This window comes from Podarcis bocagei (assembly GCF_964188305.1).
Source record: "Podarcis bocagei genome assembly, chromosome: Z".
NCBI lineage: Eukaryota > Metazoa > Chordata > Lepidosauria > Squamata > Lacertidae > Podarcis > Podarcis bocagei.
The window spans coordinates 22,423,690-22,443,076 of NC_138140.1; the positions used below are offsets into that span (position 1 = coordinate 22,423,690).

Consider the following 19,387-nt stretch of genomic DNA (forward strand, 5'->3'; position numbering starts at 1 on the left):
ACCATGAAGTTTGCTGGGTGACCTTGGAGCAGTCAATTTCCCCCAACCTTGGAGGGTTTGTTGTGGTGATTAAATGAGGAAGGGGAGAACCATGTACCCAACCTTGAGATCTTAGGAGGGAAAGGAGATGTAGACTGTCTCTGGAGACAGTGGAAGACTGCACCTTTGAAGTCAAACTGTTGGAAGGTTTAAGCTCCTGCTGTGGCTGGAGAGACATGTTTTGTTGCAGCTGGGGCAGATGAAGGTGTCAGGTTGTGCTGATGCAGGTACACCACAGAGTTTCTTCTTTCTGCCCTCCTCCCAGAGGTCATTTCTCCTCTGGTATATAAAATATATCTGGGTGGCAGCCTTTTCCTGCCTTCTATGGCATTCACTGTCTCATCAGTGGCAAGAGTCAGGGGATATGGCAATTAAGGCAGTGTGGTATAGTGTTTAGGGTGTCAGACTAGGGCCAGGGAGGCCATGGTTCGAATCCGTGCCTGGCCATGAACCTCATCTTGGGCCAGTCACCCACTCTCAGTCTGACATAGACCAGAGGGTTGTTGTGTTGATAGTGGCAGACAGCAATGTTCCTGAATACCAGTTGCTGGAAACCACAGGAGGGGAGAGGGCTGCTGGGGTGCCCAGGTTTCCTACAGGCATCTGGTTGACCCCTGTGAGAACAGGATGCTGGGCCAGAGGGACTATCCGCCTGATCCACTTGGACTGGGTCTCTCGTGAGGATAAAATGGGAAGAGAACGGCGCCGCCACTTTGAGCTCCTCTGAAGAAAAGGTGGCTATGCAAACGTAAGAATGAAATAAAACAAAGAGGTTGCAGTTTTGACCCCGTATGGGACAGCTGCATTGCAGGGGGTTGGGGCCAGGCGATCCTTCCAACTCAACAGGTCTTTATTCCACTTTCTTCTTCGCTCCTCGCGTGGAGCATTCAGCTGGATGAGTCTCTCTCTCTTTCTCTCTCTCTGGCCGAGCGAGGACTCCTCCTCCTCCTCCTCCTCTTTCAATGCAATCGTCGCCGCCTCGCCTCCAGAAGGGAAATGGGAGGGAGGGAGGGAGGGAGGGGACAGTCAGCCCCCACCCCACCCCACTCCTAGTCCCCATTCCTTGACTGTTGACGGCTTCGTTGCGCGGCCAGGTACAGCAAGACTCTGGGCTCGCGTGGCGGACAGAGGGAGGAGCAGAGCGTGTGTTTGTGGGGGGGGGGTACTTTTAAGCAGGGGTAACAGCCCATCTCTGACCGGGTGGGGGGAGAGAGAAAGCAGATATAAGGCAAGCAGGCAGAGGCTGTCCAACGTCCCGGCGGCTCCCTCTGCCTCCGTAGCCGCAGCCGGGACGCAGCTGGCAACAGCTGGCTCGCAACTTTCCGGACCCCTCGCAAGAAAGCTTAGATCCGAATCCAATGGGCGCTGCAAGACCCTTGGCTTCTGACCAACTATGAGCCGGCAGCGGCCCTTCTGGCTGCCTCCGCCTCTCTTCCTCTCAAATCCCTTTTTCCGCAGCCAAGATGCCGAGAGCGAAAACAGCAGCGAAGACTTGTTTTCAGACTTCGAGGGCTTCGACAACGAGAGCTCCTTCTCCCTAGACGACTGGGACGTGGACGACCTAGACGGTTTCGACAGCGGTGCGCGCTACGAAGGGGCGTCCCAGAGCAGCAGGGTGAGAGCGCTGCTCATCATGGCCTACTCGGTCATCATCTGCATCTCGCTCTTCGGAAATCTGCTGGTCTGCCACGTGGTGGTGAAGAACAAGAAGATGCACACGGCCACCAGCCTCTTCATCGCCAACCTGGCCGTGGCGGACATCATGATCACCACCCTGAACACGCCCTTCACTTTGGTAAGAAATGGTCACTGGAAGGGAACGCTCCCCTACTCACCCAGCCAGCAAGTTGCAGTGAGCAAAAATAAGTTATGTAGCTCCTGGCTGCAGGCTTAGAATCATAAAGGGCATAGCACAAAAGGAAAAGGGATTGGTAGGGAAGGGGGGGGGGACTCCAATCCAGAGGCTAGCTCTGAGTTGCAAAGTTCTTATAAGTATTCAGTCTGGCAGGGAAGGGCAACACCAGCTGCATCTTCTCCAGTGGATGGATGAGACCAGGCTGGTTTCCCCCTCACCATGATGTTGCTCCTTGGGAAGAGTAATTCCTTTTGTAGATCTAAATCTGAACAAGCTAGCAGCAGCTGGGTCATCAGGTCTTAGAATCGCTAGCCCACAGCATTTAGCATTGTGTTGGCTCCCAAACAGGGCTCAGTCCCAAGACAGGAGACAAAATAACAGGGGCAAGGGTTCCCCTGATGATATGCAGAGTTCCCTCCTCTTTCCAAGTGGCTGCTCCAAACTGCACACCGAATCTCTGTGCTGGTGCCAGCCTCCAGCAAAAAGCTCCACATACCATGTGAAGCATATAAGAGTTAATCAATAATTTTTATCTGTCTGTGCAATTGCTCCAATTTAAGTCTCAAGGTTAAGCAAGTTTATCAGAAAGTATTGCAGCACCTTAAAACTGATGAACGTACTGAACAGGCATAAACTTTTGTTTGTCTTTGCTGTTTTTGCAGGAATAGACTGACGGGGGGGGGAGGCATACCTCTATCCTAACTAGGAGTCAGTTTCCTTCTTTGAAAGCCTTTGGGGGCTCGCTCATACCCCTCTTTAAGAAACCCTACCCCAATCCCAGAAGCCAAAGGAGAACTATCTTGTCCAGTGTTTCTCAAACTTGGGTCTCCAGCTGTTTTTGGACTACAACTCCCATCATCCCTAGCTAGCAGGGAATATGGAAATTGTAGTCCAGAAACAGCTGAAGACTCAAGTTTGGGAAACACTGGCTCTAGGGTTATTCAACAAGGAGTGAACAGCAAACTACTTTTTTAAAAGAAAATAATAAAATAACAGTCCCCCTCAGGACCTTTGCACCTCCCATCCTTCACAACTATGCCACTTTTTTGAGAACTAAGCTCCAGCAGGCTCCTATTAAGTTTATTTACTTACTATATTTATATCCTACCTTTCCTCCAAGGAGCCCAATGTGTGGACGGACGTCTTCCCATTTTATCCTCATAGCAACCCTGTGAGGTAGGTTAGGCTGAGAGACAGTGACTGGCCCCCAAAATCCTAGCCCAGGACGCTAACAACCTTACCAACACTGGCTGTCTAGTTCTGGCTATGGTTCTCGATTTCTTACAATGTGTGCAGGTTGTTGGTATGTGTGTACTGGATTTCAACTTCCTGCTGTAGTTTTATCTGCTGGCTGGGCACAGTGTGTCTGTCTATAAGAGTGTAGGAACAGCTTGCCTATCTAGTCCAACATCCTGTTCTCACAGTGGCCAATCAGATGCCTCCATGGGAAGCGTACAAGCAGGAGTTGAGCACAAGAGCAAACTCTTGTGGTTCCCAGCAACTGGTATTCAGAAGCATTGCTGCCTCTGACTGCGGAGGCAGAGCATGGCCACTGATAGTTAGTCGCCATGGGTAGACCTTCTCCATGAATTTGTCTAATCCTTTTCTAAAGATATCCATGTTGGGGGCCATCACTGCCTCCTGTGGGAGAGAGTTCCACCGTTTCACTATGTGCTGAGTGAATTATCTGCCCTGAATCTGCCAATGTTCAGCTTTGTTGGGTGTCCACGAGTTTTAGCATTATTATGAGAGAGGGAGAAAATCGTTCCTCTCTCCACTTTCTCCATGCCATGTGTAGTTTTATAAACTTCTATCATGTCGCCTCTTCATCACTTTTTCTCTAAATGAAAAAGTCCCTAACTCTCCATTCTAGTTGCTCTTTTTCTGAACCCTTTTCCAATATCCTTTTTGAGGTGAGGCGACCAGAGCTGAACACAGTACTCTGTGGGGATCATTGGGGACTCTGCTTTCTCCTTCTCTTCATTCAGAGAACTGTTATCTATTCCGGCTCTTTGCTTCCTGTGACTTAACCAATTCCTGACCCACAGGAGGACCTCTCCACACTAGCACAGTGTGCCAGAATGTCTTGGTTTATAGCGCCATCAGGGCAGGACTTTGGGGCAGAAGCCGTGGGTCCTGCTCAGCAGAATAGGGGGGGGGGGAGGAGAGCAGATGCAGTTGGACTGACTTGCCACATGTTTGGTGTGAGTGAAGTTACACACATTTAAAAAGCCACCCACCCATCATATGACCATTAAGTCCTGAGTCTAAAATTACCAAAGTGCATTTCTAGGGTGTGCTTAAGCTTCTGTGTATTTTAAACCTTTTAAACTTCTGCAAATGCTATTATTTTGGAATGCCGTGTATAGTCATGTACAGCCTCCAACTGTGATGATTTCACAGGGGAATAAGAGGGAAGGTGTACATTTATTATCTATTATTTATTTATTTACATTTGTCTCCCAACTTGCCTCCCAAGGAGCTCAAGGTAGCATAAATGCTGTAATTCCTTTTCATGCTATCCTTGGAACGACCCTGTGAGGTAGGTTAAGCCAAAAGAAAGTGACTGGCTCAAGGTCACATCTAGTGAGCTTCATGGCAGAGTGGGGATTCGAACCCTGGTCTCCCAGGTCTTAGTGCAGCACTCAAACCGCTGCACTGGCTGGCTTTATTTCTCTTCTGGTAATAAGCATTTGGAGTTTTTGTTCCTGATCCAGCAGAGACTTGCTCTGTTCTCTACTACTGGACCACCACCATTTGTGCACAAAGTTAAAACTCCCCCCAGTATTGGAGCAAAGGAGAATGTATACCATTCACGTCTCTAGAAAATGAAGAAACTTCCTGTCCCTTCTCAGTGCAACAAAAATGGTGCCCAGTTCTTTCAATCAGTTTTCAGTAATGATATAGTTATCCCACACTTCCTCCAAAGAGCAGAGTCCCCCCCACCTTTTCCTTTTTAAAAATAATCCTCACAACAAACCTGTGAGGTAGGTTAGGTGGGAGAGACTGAAGGGCTGTTGCTCCAGGTAAAGCATCTTCCTTGCAAGCAGACGTTCCCAGGTTCCGTCCCCAGCATGGCCAGGTAAGGAGGGTAGGAGAGACTATCTCTGGAAACCTGGAGAGCCACTGCTGGTCTATGTATACAGTACTGAGGCAGATGGACCAATGGTCTGACTTCATCCATAATTTAAAATATATAAAAAAATTAAACCACTACAGAATAAATTACGGTAAAACAAATTAAAACTTTCTAATCATCTGGATAGGCTTGTCTAAATAAGAATGTCTTCAGCAGGCACCAAAGAGAGTACAGTGAAGGCACGTGTCTGATATCAACGGCAAATCTAACCCTAAATCACATATTCACCACCTCTCCTTACTTAAAGTACTTTATCTTGATACTGGGCTTGGGGAGGTGTGCAGATAGATGACTCTTCTCTGACAGCTCCTGAAACAGCTCCTGACCGAACAGAAGAAACTAGTCGCCCCCCCCCCCAAAGTAATGTTAGTTTGGGAAATGTTTTGAAAACACAGTGTACAATCCACTGGGAAAATCTCTTGTGCCATCCCAAATGGATTGTGGCCCCATTTCCTCACAGACACTTTTACAATTGGCCTCAGGGCCAGTCCACCCATGAGTCAAAGTGAGGTGACTGCCTCAGGTGGCAGAATCCCCAGGGGCAGCAGATCCCAATGCTGATCTTTATTCCCCTCTTGTTCCTGATGTAGATCTTCACTTATCTCTTCTTCCCTGGCAGGAAGCAGGGTGCTGTTTTGTACTTCATTTGAGGTGCCCAGAAGTCTTGGGCCGGCCTTGGTTGGTGTGATGAAAGTCTTCTGCCCTTGTTTACAACAATTCATGCAGTTCAATGGGAATTGTACCCTAAAAGGGAAGATTTGGTAACTCGTTTTCAAATTTGCATCTGGTGTGTGTGTGTTGATGGGGGGTTGTATGACAGGTTCACCTGTCTGCCAATCTATCTCACTATACAATGCTCTTGTAAGGATACACTGAAGAGGAACTATGAATCCTGTGTTCCTTGGTCTGACAAAATGGCTAGAGGTTGAGGCTAAGACCTGGGTTCAAATCTCCACTCAGCCATGAAGCTTTCACTGGGTAACCTTGGGGGCTAGTCACACTGCCTATCAGCCTAACCTACCACACTGGGTTGCTTTGGAGATTAAATAAGGAGGAGGCCTCTGAAAGCCCCTGGAGCTCACTGGAGGAAAAGGTGGGATATAAATGCAATAAAACAAACAAACAAGTAAACAACTAGGAGTGCTTCCACATGGGTGTCTACTGTGGGATGTGTCCTCAGACATGCAAATATTTTGTACACCCACATGGTATCTCTATTACCCCCCTCCAAAATAATAAGATTCTGATAATGTGAAAAAACATTTTGCCAGCAACCCATTTACGATATCTGAATGATCTGTTATGATATTAAGCTCCTGTTTGGGGGAGGGGGGAAACCCCTTCACTTTAATCCACATTTGGGATGATTTACAAATTGCCTGCTATACTTTCTAGGTCCGATTTGTTAGCAGAACCTGGGTTTTTGGAAAGCAGATGTGCCACGTGAGCCGGTTCGTTCAATATTGCTCTGTCCATGTGTCTGTGCTGACTCTGACAGCTATTGCTCTGGACCGCCATCAGGTAGAGTATCGTTTTTTTAAATCCCAATATTTTACAAAGAGAATACGAAATCTGCACCAAGAGAATGCAGATTCCACAATCAGAATTAATAATGCACTTTAAAAGCTGGGAGAAACAGAATGGCCTGCTAATGACAGGTTGCTTGGGCAGGTGGGTGGGACACTGAAACAGTCTATGTCAGCCTTGCTGGCATTCCAAGACAAGTGTATAAAGGCATTTTCACATATCAACTGACAGCCAGTTTTTCTGGTGTTTCCCGAGAATGTCTTTCAAACATAACACTGGAATGGGCTGATGTTGTTTTTTAAATGGGCCTCAGATTTGACCAATAATGGCCACCAACCTTGATTGCTTAAAAAGAGGATTAGACAAATTCATGGAATAACTACTGGCTATAATGGCTATGCCCTGGCTCCACCGTCAGAGGCAGCAACGCTTCTGAATACTACTTGATAGAGCTGGAACAGAGAGCTGCTCCTGTGCTCAAATCCTGCTTGTGGGTTTCCCACAGGTATCTGGGTGGCCAGTAAGATAACCGGATGCTGGAACAGATGAACCACGGCCCTGACCTAGCAGGCTCTTCATTTGTCCTTATGTTCATGAAATAATATATTAAGCAAATTCAAAGTGGGAGCAAGTAAACATCACCCACGTTCTGAAAGGGAAAAGCACTTGTGCCCAAATCTGCAATAACCCTGCCACTGCCCACCTCAGTTGCAGAGACCATTTTCAGCAGCTTGCAAGACCTTTTGCAAAAACAAACAAAGCCTCTTTTCACCTCTGTTTTGACTCGGCCCACTATTACATGAGATTGAGTCCTATTGATCTCCATAAGACATAGGAATATGTTTGTGAGTCAAGGCCTGTACAGTGGTACCTCAGGTTAAGTACTTAATTCGTTCTGGAGGTCCATTCTTAACCTGAAACTGTTCTTAACCTGAAGCACCACTTTAGCTAAAGGGGCATCCTGCTGCTGCCGCGCCACCAGAGCACGATTTCTGTTCTCATCCTGAAGCAAAGTGCTTAACCTGAAGCACTACTTCTGGGTTAGCGGAGTCTGTAACCTGAAGCATATGTAACCTGAAGCGTATGTAACCCAAGGTACCACTGTATGAGAATTTACAACCTTATTCATTCTGTGACTTCCTTAGGTCATCGTGCATCCACTGAGGCCTCGAATGTCCATCATGAAAGGAAGGATCTGCATTGCTGTCATCTGGTTAATGGCAAGCTGTTTCTCCCTGCCCCATGCCATCTACCAGAAGCTGATGTGGCTTTCTATGGGGTAAGAGGAATAAACAAGACATCATTAAAAGGGGCACCCGCTGCATTATTTGTCGCTGCAAATATTACAAATGATGCCTGAAGAATCATAGAATCATAGAGTTGGAATAGACCACAAGGGCCATCGAGTCCAACCCCCTGCCAAGCAGGAAACTCCATTAGAGCACTCCTGACATATGGTTGTCAAGCCTCTGCTTAAAGACCTCCAAATAAGGAGACTCCACCACACTCCTTGGCAGCAAATTCCACTGTCGAATAGCTCTTACTGTCAGGAAGTTCTTCCTAATGTTTAGGTGGAATCTTCTTTCTTGTAGTCTGGATCCATTGCTCCGTGTCCGCTTCTCTGGAGCAGCAGAAAACAACCTTTCTCCCTCCTCTATGTGACATCCTTTTATATATTTGAACATGGCTATCATATCACCCCTTAACCTCCTCTTCTCCAGGCTAAACATGCCCAGCTCCCTTAGCCGTTCCTCATAAGGCATCATTTCCAGGCCTTTGACCATTTTGGTTGCCCTCCTCTGGACACGTTCCAGTTTGTCAGTGTCCTTCTTGAACTGTGGTGCCCAGAACTGGACACAGTACTCCAGCTGAGGTCTGACCAGAGCAGAATACAGTGGCACTATTACTTCCCTTGATCTAGATGCTATACTCCTATTGATGCAGCCCAGAATTGCATTGGCTTTTTTAGTTGCCGCGTCACACTGTTGGCTCATGTCAAGTTTGTGGTCAACCAAGACTCCTAGATCCTTTTCACATGTACTGCTCTCAAGCCAGGTGTCACCCATCTTGTATTTGTGCCTCTCATTTTTTTTGCCCAAGTGCAATACTTTACATTTCTCCCTGTTAAAGTTCATCTTGTTTGTTTTGGCCCAGTTCTCTAATCTGTCAAGGTCGTTTTGAAGTATGATCCTGTCCTCTGGGGTGTTAGCCACCCCTCCCAGTTTGGTGTCATCTGCAAATTTGATCAGGATGCCCTTGAGTCCATCATCCAAGTCGTTGATAAAGATGTTGAATAAGACCAGGCCCAAGACAGAACGCTGTGGCACCCCACTAGTCACTCTTCTCCAGGATGAAGAGGAACCATTGATGAGCACCCTTTGGGTTCGGTCAGTCAGCCAGTTACAAATCCACTGAGTGGTAGCATAGTCAAGACCGCATTTTACCAGCTTCTTTACAAGAATAACATGGGGCACCTTGTCGAATGCCTTGCTGAAATCAAGGTAGGCTACATCCACTGTGTTCCCTTCATCTACCAGGCTTGTAATTCTGTCAAAAAACGAGATCAGGTTAGTCTGACATGACTTATTTTTCAGAAATCCATGCTGACTATTGGTATCACAGCATTCCTTTCTAGGTGCTCACAGACTGTTTGCTTAATGATCTGCTCCAGAATCTTCCCTGGTATTGATGTCAGACTGACTAGGCGATAATTATTTGGGTCCTCTCTTTCCCCCTTTTTGAAAATAGGGACAACATTTGCCCTCCTCCAGTCTGCCGGGACTTCGCCTATTCTCCAGGAATTCTCAAAGATGACTGCCAGTGGTTCTGAGATCACATCTGCCAGTTCTTTTAATACTCTTGGATGCAGTTCATCTGGCCCTGGAGACTTGAATACATCTAAACTAGCCAAGTATTCTTGTACTATCTCCTTAGTTATTCTGGGCTGTGTTTCCTCTGCTGAATCATTTGCTCCAAATTCTTCAGGTCGGGCATTGTTTTCTTTATCGGAGAAGACTGAGGCAAAGAAGGCATTGAGGAGTGCAGCCCTTTCTGTGTCCCCTGTTTGCATTTCAAGAGATGGGAAGGTACTGCAGAGGAAATTTATTTGAAGGGTTCAGCTCTGACAATGCTGCTGCTATCTTTTAGCTGCTTCTTTAGGTGTCCATGCTCTACTTGGGAAACATTCAAACCATACCTTTAAAGCACTATGATACCACTTAAACAGTCATGGCTTTCCCTAAAGATTTATGGGACTTGGAGTTTGTTTAAGGGTGCTGAGAGTTGTGATGAGGCCCCTGTTCCCTTCACAGAATTGCAGTTCTCAGAGTGGTTTAACAGCCGATCCTTCTTCACAGGGAACGCTGGTACTGTAGCTGTGTGAAGGGAATAGAGGATTTCCTAACAATACTCAGGGCCCTAAAACAAAACAAAACAAAACAAAATTACAGCTCCCGGGATTCTCCGGGGGAAGCCATGACTGTTTTAAATGTTATGTTGTGAAGGTGGCCTTGGTGTTCACCAGAACCGCTTCCCTCCCTCCATACAAAGGCTGATAGACCTTTTAAAAAAACCCTTCTAAGTTGCTTCCAAAGTTCCCCACTTCCCCTTAGCTTAGAAAGAGACCACACATTTGGTAAGTTAAAAATGGCTTCCTTACAAATTCTTCAAAATGCCATATTCCACCAGCAGCAAGAAAAGACCAGCAGTACAACTTACTTCAAAATTGGCAAATATTTCTCAGTAACTATTTGTATAAAACACAAAAGTGGCTTGCTTAAGCAACACAATCTAGGCTTGGAACATCCAAATTAGACCACCTTACTGGTAGGGTTCTCATAGTGGAAGAGAAGAGAACAGAGAGTTTGGTAACCCTTTCTCCCAAGGTGAGGAGATGTGACCGAGTAAAGCCTGGCAGCACAGCTTACTTTATGGTCTTAACCCCTTCATGCATTAATTAGGGTTAAGCATGGTGGTTATATGATGCTAGATTTATCACAGTCCATCCCCGTCCCCCCGCAACTCCAACAAGTTTGGGATGAGAGGGCTGTGCTGTCTGTCTAGCCCAACTTACCCCATGCAAGATGGAAACCTGTTTCTCACCTTTTGCCTGAAACCTCATGATACCTCTGTTAACAAACTGCAGTTCCCAGAATTCTCTGGGGGGGAGCCATGAATGGTTGTAGTAGTATCCATAGCACTTAAAATGGATGGTGTGAACATGGGCCTAGTTTGCTTAGTCTACACCAGTCTGGTGGCCTCCTGATGATTTGGGCTACAACTCCCATCAGTATTGTCTACTCTTCATGGAGGAATTTGTTCTTCTTCTGTATTCCAGAAACAGAACGATTCGTGTGGTCTGCCTCCCAAGCTTCCCCCCTCCAAAAGATCTTTATTGGAAGTACCTGGATTTGACCACCTTCTTTCTCCTGTATCTCCTGCCCCTGTCGGTAATCTCCATCGCTTACACAGTGGTTGCCAAGAAAATCTGGATGCGGAACGCCATTGGTGATGTGACCATGGAGCAGTACTATGCCCACCAGAGGAAGAAGAAGATGACTCTGAAGATGCTGATGGTGGTCGTGCTGGTCTTCGCTGTCTGCTGGTTCCCGTTAAATTGCTACTTAGTCCTCATGTCTAGCAAGGCCATCCAGAGCAACAACATCCTTTACTTCGCTTTCCATTGGTTCGCCATGAGCAGCACCTGCTACAACCCTTTCATCTACTGCTGGCTGAATGAGAACTTCCGCTCGGAGTTCAAGTCCCTGCTGCGTATGTGCTGGAGGAAGAGGGCCACTGGAAATCACACCCTGCAGTTAATAATGGCCCCTTTCAGGCACACCTGCAGTGAGAATTGCCCCTGCAAGCAAGGTACCATTTCAGCAAACAAGAGGTGCATCCCACAGGAATTTGGTATGGACAGAGATATCCAATGTCCAGCCAATAATAATGGGTAGATGCATCTCTGGATCAGCCTGGTGCCCCCCACATATTTTGGGCTACAACTCCTATCAGTGTGTTGCCTGAGGCTGAAGGGAGCTGTGTTGCAAAACTACTGTGGGGGCACCAGGCTGATGAAGGCTGCTCTGGAAGAATGAATGGGTTCAGAGGGCTCCCACAGCATTGTGTATGGAGCTAGCCAGCCAGTGCAACTCTGGGATATCAGCAGCTCCATACACAGATGCATGGACTGTTCAGGCATTTGAGAAACAGAGGCATTATTGTTTTTTGGCCTGAACTTAGTCAATGCACTCTTGCACAAATCAGTCACAGCTTTAGGGTGCATCTCTCCAGGAAAGATGTGGTGATTTTGGTAGAAGGCAGGCATGGCCAAACTTGGCCCTCCAGATGTTTTGGGACTACAATTCCCATCATCCCTGACCACTGGTCCTGTTAGCTAGGGATGGTGGGAGTTGTAGTCCCAAAACACCTGGAGGGCCAAGCTTGGTAGAAGGGATCATTCTCACAAAGCTCTTCTGACTGTGGCACAGAAGCCACCATTAGGACTGAGACTTCATTTTCAATCACAGGTTAGAAGGTCCCAGTCAGTAAATTGATGCAGAATGTATTTCCTTAGTGCCTAGCTTGCAGGCCCAGCTACAGATGTTTTGCCACCTTAGGCAAAACAGAAAATGAAGTGCCTGGAGGTGGCATGGGGGAAGCCCCTGTACAGTGAAGGGGGAGGGGAGAAAAAATGAGGCCAGAGAACAACAGGCAATGGAGGTGGGTGGACAGTGGTGATGAGGATAACAAGTGCAGGAGGCTGCAAGCACTGTGCTCCTCAGGGCCCAGATCTGCCGCCCCCTCCCAGCGGCCCCCAGTGTGCCACCTGAGGCAACTGCCTCACCACGCCTCATGGTGCCTCAGTTGCCACCTGACACCGGTGCATGTTTTGAAAGTATTTCCTGGGCTATTATTTGCGCACAGGAATGCATGCACACAAAAAGCAGCACTGGTGCATTTTGGACCAAAGAAGGATAGTTTCACCCCTCCTGAAAAGCAAAAAGCTCTGGGTTGGATCCAGCTTACATCTTGGTCATCAGGAGGAAAGAGATTGTGAGAGGTGAAGGCATACACTCCAACATTTTTGTCCCCAAAACAGGGAAGTCAGGAGAGGCACACCTTCTGGTCCACTGCTCTGGGGATCATCAGCAGGATCATGCCAGAGCATCTTCTGGTCCAGCACTCTGGCATGAACCTGCTGACTCACACCAGAGTGTCTTTAGGTTTGGCGCTCTGGTGTGAGTACTTGCATCAGAGTGTTGGACCAAAAAAGGGGGACATTCTGGGATCCAAACAGAAGCCAGAATTGACTTCTGTGATCTGGGAAGTCCTGCTTAAAGTGGGACCCTTGTGGGTATGTGAAGGTCCTACATGCATCTTTTCCTCTTAAACATTAGGACCTTCAGCAGACCCTCCCTTGTTGAGGCCTGGCAACATGTTTTTTCTATACTTTGGAGATGGAGCAGTTTTCCTCTGGAGAGGAAATCCAGTTTTGCATTGTCAAATTTTGTCAAGTTATCAAATTTTGGCCTGTGCTTAAATGATAGGATGCTAAACAGATCTTTGGTGAACAGGCAACTTATTTCAGTAGGAACCAAGAGGGTGAATTTGACTGATGGTCGACGTTATGATGGAATGCTCATAATTCAGGATAAACCTGGTCTTCGAACCAACAAGGTGTGTGTTCAGTAATCTAGGCTGCATGGAGGCATCTTCACAGTGCTGTGGGAGAGATTGGTTGTTTGTATCTGGAAGGGGTGCAGGGAGACTGAATCTATCACCTCATCCTTTTCCCTTAACAGCTGGTAAGTGTGATTTCTGATCCTGGAAGAAGCCTCTATTTCTTAATGCATAGGGGAGAAGAAACCATGGATGCCACCCCTGTTTACATGCATGGTTCTTCATCAAGCCTGAGATTCACAGGAGTTGCCAGCAGGATATTCTGTGCCTGCTACACTGTAGATAGTTTGGACCATCCAACTAGCTCATGAAACGGGGTACATGTCATATACAAGTTTGTGCCCTGTTTTGTGTGCCTACCGGAAGGCCCCAAAATAAACCAGTCACTACAAGTGTATGATAAACAACAAAAATGTGAGCATTTGGAACTTTCCCCATAATTGCATTTCCATGCTTGAAAGTGCTTAACCTGTTGAATTGCTGCCTGCCACACAGCTGTTAAAGGTACAAGAACCCTGCTTTCTCCCAGTGCCAACCCTAAACCATGCCCTGTACATACATCAAAGTATGTCCCATTGATCACGGAGACTTACTGCTGAGTAGACATGTTTACCATTCTATTGTTTGTTAACTATATAGTGAATTTTTAAGAGTGACTGGACTTCAGTTCCTGCACAGCAGGAGATAAGCCTATGCCCTTTTTCTGGACAAAGTTTTCACATTTTGCTTTTGCCATTTCAGGGAAGAGGGGTTCTTTGACCTTCGCTTGCACTCAGTGTGTAATAGTATTTGCAGGAAATATCTTCTGGGGTGTACTGTATCGGAATCCACTGCAGAAAAGATGCATCCTGTTTTTCTAGGGAAAAAGAAGGGCAGAGAAGAGAGAGAGAGAGCAAAGGACTGGGGGGAAAAATGAGACCAGGGCAGGAAAAGTGGATGAAAGCGGAGAGCAAAAGAGCAGCTCTTTAGTTGCCCAAAAAACTCACTCATCAGTCACAACTCTTGACTTTACTCATCAGCTAAAAACACTACCAGGCAGGCTCACTTCACAGAAATTGTTTAGAAGGGCACCTAAACATTTTGCTTTATAACTTTCATTCTAGTAGACTAGAGACTTGCTTTGAAAAAGAAAAAGAAAAATGGAAGCCCCAGGGGCTGTGTATTTGGTACACTAGTGTGCCCTATATCCACCTCTAGGTGGTGCTGCTTCTGCACATACTATATATGCGCACATATGCTCCCTTGCTGGATGAAGACACAAGTTTGTGGATAGATTAATGGTTTTCTGTTAACCCTTGCAGAAAGTTAGACCTTACACTGTGGCTCATCACTTTTGCTAACTGCCATCCTTTCCTAAAGAAGATTAAAGTAGTTTCAGAGAAAGAAATCTTATTTGCTTCCCCCCACCCTGCTTTTTTTACTTCCATCTGTCTGGTTTGCAGGAACGAGAATGGCTGTTGTTTTATGCTTATATATTTGTTTGAAGCATTTTTACCTTACTCTTCAGGAAAAAGAAGACCCCTCAGGATAGTTTGCAAAGATCAGTAATAAGACAACTCCTGCCCTCAGGCTTGCAGCCTAAAAGGTACAGCATAAAAGGAGAAGCGGTTGGGGAAGAGGAAGAGGAAGGGGGGGAGCAACACTTGGGGTACTAGTTCTAAAATACCTTTTTTTTAAAAAAAAGTCTAGCTGGAATGGAGACAGTTCAGGGAGAGAAGGAGAGGGTCCTTCAGCTGAGCTGGTGAAGTGGCACTGCCCTCTGCTTCAGCCTGATGAAATGGTTGCTGGTGGTGGCCCTAACTGCCTTATGTTGTTTTAAATAGTTTTGAATGTTGTATTGTTATGCTGCAACCTGCCCTAGGACCATAGGGTGAAGGGCAGGTCATCAATTAATGATGATGATGATGTTCAAATCATGTTCAGTACAGGGAGGCCTGTTGCAAGCTCTAGGATTTGCAGTCAGTTCAAGTGGTTTACTGACAAAGAACTGACAAAATTTTGAAATCACAGTAGCATGCATAACATACTTTAAATATTATATTTAATGTGCAGTATATATATCTATAAAGAGTTAGTTCCGAGATTTTAAAGAGTCACTTATAGAATGAACATTTTTGTGAAAGGAACACAAAATACAATAAGATTTGAACATTGGGGGGAAATCCAGTATTTCAGAGCCAGCCAGTGCAAGGCATTGCAAAAGATCACAGAATTCTGGGCAGTGTAAAATTCACTTCATAAATAGCTCTGGTAGAAATTTGCAGTTGAAATTTGCTACTTTTTCAAATTAATGAGTCAAATTAGCAACACTAATCTGGCATTTTAAATGTATGAAAATGAGTAACTGTTCAATCAAAACATGATTCATTATCACCCATGAAGCAGAAACTGATTGCTATAAGACCATTATATTCCCCAGTATGCGCCAGATATTCTTTCTGTTCCAAAACCCCCCAAAGTAATTCCTGTTAGTATGAAATAATATAATTCGGTGAGTCCCATCTTACCATGTGCACAAGTTTAATCATATCCAGGGTATTTATTCTCAGAGATCTATTAACAGAATTAGTAAAATACAAACTAATCTGGAAAACAAATTCATAAAGATGTAACTCTTTATCAGGTGCATAATTTTCTTTATTTCTTTAGGTGCTGGAATGGAAACCACAGATATGTCGATTGATCTCACCACCACTTCTGTAGTGCTGCAACACTGGCCACCACACTCCAAAAAATTAAGAACCCAACCTTCTTTTTTCAAAACACAGCTGTCTCCTACCATCACGTGTCTTTTACCAGCATTGAAACACACAAGTCCTCATTAGATGAGCAGAGGGCTGATGCCACAGACCTAGCGGGGGATCTACACTTGTCGTTTACAACTTTAAAAAGTATTATTGAAATGTAACACCAGAGGGTGCTGCAGAGCAGCAAGCCACCAGCAAAGAAAAACTGCCATTAAATGTTATAGAATGTTATTTTTAATAACGTTTAAATGATCAATGTAGATCCAGCACTAGAACCCCATTCCCAGCTGATGCTCTTGTCTAAAAGATCTTAGACCAGTGGTTCCCTGAGGGTGGTAGGATTACCTAGGGGGTGCCAAGAGGCAAGGGAACAGCACACAGTCAGTGTAGGTGGGTCACTCTGAGCGCATTGATTGCTTCTTTACGATTGACCAGGCTGGAGTCTAGAGTGAAACACCACCCTTGCTTTTAACTTAAAGCTCTACTGCTCTTGTCGCTTTCAAAGCTATTTTGTTTGGTCACTTTTGTATGTACGATTTTTAGCTGCTACAAGATAGCCAATTATTGGTAATAGTTATTTATTTTCTTATAAATTAGTTACCGTGCATGTGTGCAAGGTGAAGGTTTGTGTGTGTTTGGTAAAGAGTTATATATAAACATTTTATGCTATAGATTTACTTCATCATGCTTTTGTTGGTAATAATGCATAGAAATATTTCTCATGAAATATTCATTGCTGCATATTCTTGTTTTAGTCTCAAGAATAGATCAGAGCATATATTTGTGTTGTGTCACAAATTCATGATTGTAAGCCCATCCATCATATTAAGAATTTACTGAAGTTGTGAAGTAATTATTAAATGTTGTATCTAAGACTCTTGCTAAATGACAATCATGGCCCTGAAAAGCTGTTATCACTGGATCAAGTTAATCAATATTGTGAAATTGTTTTTAATTGGATCGTGAATAAATGTGCAATTGAATTTTTTGGTGTCATTATCTTCCTTAGTGTGTTGTGCAATCCACAAAACTTTAGATGCTATATTGATGTCATTGAGTTCCCTTTGTAGAGAGTTGGTCCACAGGTCAGCAGCATCCCAGATTCTGACCTTGAGATTTTAGGGTCCAAACCTGAAACCAGTCCAGACACTCTCCACTCCTGTCTCTTAGCATTCCAGTCTCCCTCAGTCAATTTTTGTCCTTGTTGTCTTTGACTCATTTGAGAAGAACAAAAGGCCAACCAGAAGTTGCTGAAGGTGATAGAGACAGCAGGGTTCGGCTCCTGTTGCTGCTCTTCATGTGCTCTGCTTACTTCTGCAGCCCTAGCCCTTGCACCAGGTACACATGCACACTCACAACCCTCTCCTCCTCTTGAGCCCAGCCCAGGTCTTTTTCTTCTTCTGTGTTCCCTCCTATCACTGAGCCTTGGAAGTGGAGGTTTACTGAGAGAGGGTGAGGGCAGCATCCCTTTCTCACAATAACTGCTATAATTTGTAGACAGCTCCTGCCAAACTGAAGCGCACAAGCTGTCCACAAAGTCTTGTAATTAATAAATAAAAATCCAGGAGTTCTCACTCACAGGGTGGGTCTGGCAACCTGAGCTGCACCAAGTAGAACCTGGAACTTCCCCTGCCATTTCTTTGAGGAATAATCTTAATGCAAGATGTATTTATTTGGGAGCAGGGAAAGCTGATGGTTCATATTTACCTGCTGAAGCCCAAGACCTCCTGGGAATGGGGTTCTGACTGGCTAGTCCTTCCTGGGACGTGGGTGGCGCTGTTGTCTAAACCACCTGGCCTCTTGGGCTTCCTGATCAGAAGGTTGGTGGTTTGAATCCACATGATGAAGTGAGCTCCCGTCACTCTGTCTCAGCTCCTGCCAACCTAGCAGCTCGAAAGCATGCCAGTGCAAGTACATAAATAGATACCACGGGGGGGGGGGAGTAAACAGCATTTTTGTGCGCTCTGGCACAGAAGCGGTTTAGCCCTGCTGGCCACATGACCTGGAAAGCTGTCTATGGAGAAAACACTGGCTCCCTTGGCCTGAAAGCGAGATGAGTGCCACAACCCCATAGTCACCTTTGACTGGACTTAACCGTCCAGGGCTCCTTTACCTTTTCACCTTTTCCTGGCCCCTCAGATATTGTCTACCATCCCAGCCATTCTGGTTGGGGCTTAATGGAGTTGTACCCAAGCTTTTCTCATGGAGGCAGCAACTTGTTCTTGGGACTGATTGCCTCTAAGAATAAGAGAAATGCACTGCTAAGGAAGACACTCTCTAAATAAGAAGGGTGATCATGTAAGGGGATTCCATTATTAAGGCATCTCATCCTCCTTCTTTCCCCCATTTGCCAGGCACATGAAATCATTGTCCTTTTGTCGGGCCCTTAAAGCGTTGCATTAAAAGAGAGTGCCTTTGGAAAGTTTTCCTCAAGAGGCTTTTGAAAAGCTTTTTTGAAGAAGCTACACTTTTAGTCCTTGAGTAAACGACACTAGGGATAGGTATATGCTGTACTTATTTTCTGCACAGAATAATAGAGCATTGTGAGTGAGACCTGTAACGGAACGTTGCAGTGCGTTTAAGTTTATTGTGCCACCTTGATCATGGTTTTGACTATAGAAAGGCGGCATAAGTCCAGCATAAGTACAATAAAATAATGTATGCATGTGTGTGCTTACTGTTACAGGAAGCCAGCCGTGCTCCGCCAACATCACAATATGCCACAATCCTCTCTACCACTGCCAGTTTTCTGGTATTCTATGGACTCTTAATTCACATTGGCTGTTTTAGCATTGCCACTGCTGCTTAGGAATATTATTTTCTTTCTCTCCCTCTCTGCTGTACTTCTGCAAACTTTAGAGCTCCTCTGAGCCTGCTGAGACCTCCCTCTTGTATGTTGGTCATGCAGTCAGAGGTGTAGCTAGGGCTGCACATCAGAGATGAATACAGGACCCTGCCGTCCAGGAAAACCTCAGATTTGAATGTTGTAAGTGTGATCAGAAGGTCCCAAATGTCACGTACAAGGAAAGTACTGGCAGGATAATAAAATCATTTATTTCAATTACAGCGCTACCTCGGGTTACAGACGCTTCAGGTTACAGATTCCACTAACCCAGAAATAGTACCTTGGGTTAAGAACTTTGCTTCAGGATGAGAACAGAAATTGAGCGACAGCGGGAGGCCCCATTAGCTAAAGTGGCACCTCAGGTTAAGAACAGTTTCATGTTAAGAACGGACCAATGGAACAAATTAAGTTCTTAACCTGAGGTACCACTGTACATATTAAATGATAAAAACATGATCTGCACTTGAATTAAGGGGTGGAACATTCATACACGTGGCATAAGAGTCTTAAAGGTCATTGAAAGTTTAATGACAGGGAGGGGTTGTAGCTCTATG

General features: G+C 45.5%; 1 protein-coding gene across 1 annotated transcript; it reads left to right on the forward strand.

The window, feature by feature from the left end:
• Positions 1–1,001: 1,001 nt before the first annotated feature.
• Positions 1,002–16,971, forward strand: LOC308578482 (G-protein coupled receptor 83-like; the record flags this gene model as incomplete). The annotated part of the gene is given in 8 exon segments (XM_081178931.1): positions 1,002–1,037; positions 1,040–1,133; positions 1,503–1,834; positions 6,429–6,554; positions 7,706–7,839; positions 10,897–11,451; positions 14,749–14,826; positions 15,891–16,971. Coding segments are annotated over 8 exon segments (1,389 nt in total). The 3' UTR covers positions 15,925–16,971.
• Between the last annotated feature and the right edge of the window lie 2,416 nt (positions 16,972–19,387).